This window comes from Hemitrygon akajei, chromosome 18, assembly GCF_048418815.1.
Source record: "Hemitrygon akajei chromosome 18, sHemAka1.3, whole genome shotgun sequence".
Classification (NCBI taxonomy): Eukaryota; Metazoa; Chordata; class Chondrichthyes; order Myliobatiformes; family Dasyatidae; genus Hemitrygon; species Hemitrygon akajei.
The window spans coordinates 4,027,733-4,033,458 of NC_133141.1; the positions used below are offsets into that span (position 1 = coordinate 4,027,733).

General features: G+C 33.5%; 1 protein-coding gene across 2 annotated transcripts; it reads left to right on the forward strand.

The window, feature by feature from the left end:
• Positions 1-1,175: 1,175 nt before the first annotated feature.
• On the forward strand, positions 1,176-5,236 carry LOC140741033 (somatotropin). Of its 2 annotated transcripts, none has more exons than XM_073070671.1 (5): positions 1,176-1,273; positions 1,802-1,965; positions 2,068-2,184; positions 2,827-2,967; positions 4,762-5,236. In XM_073070671.1, exons 1-5 carry the CDS (start codon positions 1,186-1,188, stop codon positions 4,960-4,962), a joined length of 711 nt encoding a protein of 236 aa, XP_072926772.1. In that variant the 5' UTR covers positions 1,176-1,185; the 3' UTR covers positions 4,963-5,236. The 2 variants fall into 2 exon arrangements, with proteins under 2 accessions (XP_072926772.1, XP_072926771.1); XM_073070670.1 differs by having other exon boundaries at positions 1,184-1,285.
• Positions 5,237-5,726: the final 490 nt, after the last annotated feature.

The window sequence follows — 5,726 nt, forward strand, 5'->3', positions numbered from 1 at the left end:
TACAAAGCTGATAAAACTGAATTCATGAAAGTGTGTAACAATTAAAATGTACAACTGTAAGATAATCAAGTAAAATTCTAAAACTGCTTAACAGTTTAATCATCTTTGGAAACAAACATTGTTTGAAATATGGCTTGTGTGTTACTTTAGAGTTTAAATTTTACACTAAATGGAAAATTATCTTTTCTGTTTATAGATGAATGTGCACAGCTCTATATGTAAGTGTTGTTTGAGTTGTGTACTCAAACTTTTTTCTAAACACAATGATTTTTAAACTTTAAAACCTATATTCCTGTTGTTGAGAATCATGACAACATAATATAACTGGAAGTCAAGTTTGCAGGTGCCCTACTAATGCTAGTGTACGTTACTATTTTCTCCTTTTGCCTGTTATAATTCAGACTTTGTTTTACATGTAAAATCCAAAAACAACTGTAGATAACTGGTTTGAAATAAATGGCAGAAAGTAAGTTTGCCCCAGAAATTGGTTTTATTTTTCAGGGTCCTGTCTAAATATACTCAAAGAAAAACACATCAATAGATTTTCAACAGAGTACTATTTTTCAAGTAGCTGTGGATGACAGAACATTACTTTGTCCAAAATTCTACTAAACCTTTGCGATCAGGCAAAAAGGACATCTCCAGTGCATGGACTTCTGACTATGAGATGTGGGAGGAAGATTACTGCTTAATGTCAAAGTGATAATGCATTATTGAAAGTATAATAATTGCAAGCACAACTCAGCAAACAGAGATGCCTCTTTTAGTTATTCTTTCCTAATACTATGAAAAGTATACTGCTGACATTTACCAACCAATGAGCTTGTTTTTGTTCCCCCTGGGTCAAATTAAAAGACAGTTGAAACACTGGATGTATACTTGGTTGGAACACTTAATAAAAACATATAATTTCTTGTTTTTCTGTCATTTGTTCACATTACTAAATGCCTATGTCATTAAATGGTGGGAGAGAACATCTACCGGAACATAGAAATAGCATCGGGAACTTCCAGGAACACATTTGACAATGGAATAATCCTGTTTTCCAACAATAATGAAAACAACATGTATATTAAGTTCAGAACACTTTGTTTTTTTATATGTCAATAATATCATGTCGTCAACAAGTGTTAAATATATGCATGGATTCCTGACTATATATATGCAATTGATGAGTTGTAGGGAATGTTAGAAAACTGTGAACTGGTTACTCTTATCGTATTTTGGTGCATGCTGTGTTTTATGCACAGTGACATTAACAAGATGGCTTCAGGTAACAGTCAGGGTAGTTAACTTTTTTCTGCTAACTTACTTTTCATTAACTTAGCAAACTCAATTTTGTACATTGTCATTCAAAGAATTTTCTTTCATCATCCATCCAACCATTCTCTGTTTAATTTTCAAATTATTTTGCTCATTAATGTCATTTTTATTATCTTCATTGTAAACAATGTACCTTTTGACAATGAACACGTTAGCATCTGGAACACTTTTTGATATTATTCTCAAACTGTTCAATGTTTCTGGTTACAACATTGAAGTCACTCTGTGTCAAAGTAGAACAGTTGGATGACTCCAGGGACCTTTGAAGTTCATGATGAAATTAGATTGTTTGTGTGTCAATTTTTAAAACATATTGTTTCTTTTACTTGTATATCTTTGGAGGTCTAAAACAATTAGACTACTTTCACAATATAAAGCATTATGCGCCTTTCCTACTACCACTTTTTAAACTAACTTTCAAAATTATCCCCCAATGTTGTTGCATTATTACTTATAATTGTTTCCCTTCCTTCATTAGGTTTATCACTATATTCCATTGTTTTGACCCTGATGTTGGTTTCGATGCAATGCCCCAGGGATCTGGAAGCGTACCCATTGCTGTCTCTATCTGATATGTTCGCCAAGGCTGTGCACAGGGCACAGCACCTGCATCTGATTGCTGCAGAAACCTGCAAAGATTTTGTATGTAGTAAATCCTATGTGACTTATAGGAAACAAAATATGCTTAATCAATTTGCTTGTTGTAGAAATATACATCTCATTTGTGCATTTAAATTCCAACAGGAACGAAAATATATCCCAGAAGAGCAGCGCCATTCCCATAAGAGTTCACCTTCTGTTTTCTGCCAGTCTGAGACTATCCCAGCACCTACTGGTAAAGAAGACGCACAACAAAGATCGGTAATTAAATAAAAGTGAATTAGAAATTATCTTCAGCTTTTCATTTCATGTAACTCATTTGTTCCATAGCTAACAGTTCTTGCAGGCAACATGAAGATGTTCAGCAAGTTCTCAATGAAAATATATTGCCTAAATAATTATGCCCAATTATTAGAATATGGGTATCCTACTTTCTCTTGCATTAACTTTAAGACTGTTACTAGTCAAAAATAATTCTGAAATAAGAAGTAAAGTGTGTTGGGGATAGTTAGCTGGTCTGCAGAAATCCAAAAACTCTTGGAAAAAGAAATTGCAGTTGCAGGAATGTACAGCAACAATCTTCTGAAGGAACTCTTTCTTAAGTTGCTCTCTGACCAGCTGAACATTCCACACTCTCGCTGTCTTTATTTCAGCTTTTCAGCATCTTCAATCTGTTTTTCTTTCTTTTCCATGAAAGCAACTCCATCAGGTATGTTTCTGACTGGGAAACATGCAGAACACAACAAATTAGTGTAACTGCTCAGATTTATTTGCATAAAAGTGCTGGTGGTGATGGGGGATTCAGGAAAGAATATTTTGCATGTTCCATGGCTTCTTTCACAGGGAAAAGTCATTTGTCTTCTAACTGAAATTGATATTTACCTGATGCTCTCTGTTTCCTAGGACAGGGAGCTGCTGCTATACTCACTGCTTCTCATTCAGTCCTGGCTCAATCCAATTCAGAACAGTAGAGCTTTCAGGACCTCGGACAGAGTCTATGACAAACTAAGGGACCTAGAAGAAGGCATCTATGCTCTGATGAAAGTAAGAGTGTGCAGTATTACTATTACTCCCATCATAATTTTGCATAAGGCATTGCTATAATTATAAAACATTATTCATGGTCCAAATTCTGCACCATGAACGTGTCATTATCTCATTGTCATCATTATTCCATGTAACGGAGAGTCAGGAACTCATCACACAATAATTTGCTATAGGATGATTTTTTACAGCCTTTTCCTCTATTATTAAGCTGAAATCATACCAGAAGGGATAAATGTATCCAGTCAGCCGGCTAACCCACTGTAAAATACTATAAATACCTTATCTTCCTGAGCTGTGCGAATTTGTAATTGTTTATTGAGCTATAATTACAGTATTTATCAGCAAACTTCCTGATTTTGTGTGTGTGGGTACTTTCATGAATATTTCAAAACATAAGAGAATTGACAATAGAAGTATTCATCAGTGAGCAGGTAATCAAATCTATACATTATAGGTAGATTTTAAGAGACTATTTGTTGCAGTACAAATGTGAAGCTTACAAAAGTGTAAAGTTCTGGTTTTTTCCCTGCCACCCCCCAGAAATAGAAAGTGTTATCATGCAATAAATAGTAAGATGCAATAGTAAATAGAACATAGAATATACAACAGTACAGCACAATTTCTGAGCTTCCTCTTACAAATATTATCAATGCTGGTGACTCCAACCTACTCATGACTGTGAGTGAACTTTCTTCAAATTGAAATGAAGAATCATACAAGTAGGAAATTTTACCTTCTTCTGCAAAACTATGATATATAAGAGATTAATATCACCGAAGAGTCAGTATGATATTAACTATTTCAGTTTCCTAATTAAAGCAATTAATAGAACATATAATGTTCAACTGCACCACCCCGATCTCAAAGCCTAGCATCCCAGCTATTATGAGCAAGAGACAATCTGCAGATGCTGGAATTCCAACATAAAATGCTGGAGAAACTCAGCAGGCCAGGCAGCATCTATGGAAAAAAGTACAGTTGACATTTTGGGCCAAGACCCTTCGGCAGGACTACTATGTTCAGTTTGCAGAAATTTTAACTACAACAGCCATTAATTTATGGGGGAAAAGTAAATATAATTCTCAAACATAAACATTAAGGATAAATATATTTGCTAGCCATTGAATAATTCAAATGTTAAAATAGTGAAATAGAAACAGAAGAGGTTAAATTAGTAGAAGAAAATTACAATTGTATCAATGCAAAGAATGAATCCATAGATTTGGATAGTATTTTTTTAATCTTTTCTATGTTTCTGTAAAGTTATATACAAACAGGACTCAGCCATAGGATTTGTTTCCAAGGATACTCAGCCTCCCATACAAAGAAATGGATTATATGCAGCACAGAGTCTTTTTATTATTCATTAATACATTAGATTTCTTATCAAGCAGGTCAGGTGATATTAGTTTCAAAATAGTTAGGAAATTTAAGGGTCATGATTTCAAAATAACCATACATCTAAACCCTCAGGCTTCATAATATTCTTGACCAATAACGCATATATGTACAAGATGATTTAATATAGTGATTTTGCTTCATGTTTTATAATTATTTGCTTGACATGGGTTGCACATAAAGAAGCATATCATTTTCCATGGATGACTCATAAAATTTTATATGAATCTTAATGTGAAATATGAATTAATGTTTATTGTGCCACATTGTCACAAGAGCACAGACAAAGCAAAGCTATTCAGAATCTATTATATAGTAAGCATTCAGTGTCTCTGTTAGATGTTCTCTTATGTAGAATTACCAATAATCTGCAATCATTCAATTGCATCCCAGGCTCTAGAAGATGGAGGCTCTTCACAAGGTTTTGCCTGGCTGAAATTTTCCTACGACAGATTCAATGGAGATTTAAGTGAGGAAGCATTGATGAAAAACTATGGCCTCCTGGCTTGTTTTAAGAAGGATATGCACAAAGTTGAAACCTACCTGAAAGTTATGAATTGCAAACGCTTTGCAGAGAGTAACTGTAATGTGTAGTGTAAGGTTATAAACAAAATCAGTGAGGGAAACTCAAATAAAAACACTCAATGTTACACACACGTTGTCTTAAAATTGATTATTTAAAAGATTCTCTATCTCTATATTATATAGCAACACACTGACCTTTAACAGTGTATAACTATATAGAATATACAATATATTTTCTGTATCTGTATTGTTCTGCAATTATGATTTATATCCAAAAATCATTGCAAGTCATAGTAAATATTTATTATCTTGCAATTTCAATAAACAATTGAATTGCTAACAAGCATTTGATTATTTTATTTCAAAGATAAAACTGTCATGAATATGATCACATTCAAGAACTGATACCTTTATATTTTAGGCATTTTTAAAAAAATCAACCCACAGATATGTGGTAGCACAGCTATATGTGGAATGGATACCTGCAATGCCCAAACTATTTTTTTCCAGCTCCAAATCAAAATGCATCAGGGCCCTGAGAAATACTTATTCCTAACAGCATACATTTCATGTGGCTGTACTAAAGAATTAATATAATCTCCTCTAAATTGTACAGTTTTTGTAGAGGCTATTTTATGCCAAGTCCTCAATTTTTTTTAAAGTTATATCGTCTACTGAAATTTTAGCCTGACATTGGGAGTTTATCTAGCCTCCACTAAAGTCTGGTAGATGTAATAGCAGCTCAACAATAAATCTTGACTTTTAAAGTAATAGGTCTCAGTTCATTAATACATTGGCTTCAATTTTACTTAATTTGTCACTATTCAGGTATG

What these genes read in the sequence shown, in the direction of transcription:
- LOC140741033 (XM_073070670.1), top strand. Translation starts at nt 1,186, where the DNA reads ATGTTAGAAAACTGTGAACTGGTTACTCTTATCGTATTTTGGTGCATG. An exon ending in AAGACGCACAACAAAGATCG is followed by an intron (nt 2,185 to 2,826) that starts GTAATTAAATAA and finishes TCTGTTTCCTAG; the next exon opens with GACAGGGAGCTGCTGCTATA. An exon ending in GCATCTATGCTCTGATGAAA is followed by an intron (nt 2,968 to 4,761) that starts GTAAGAGTGTGC and finishes ATTGCATCCCAG; the next exon opens with GCTCTAGAAGATGGAGGCTC.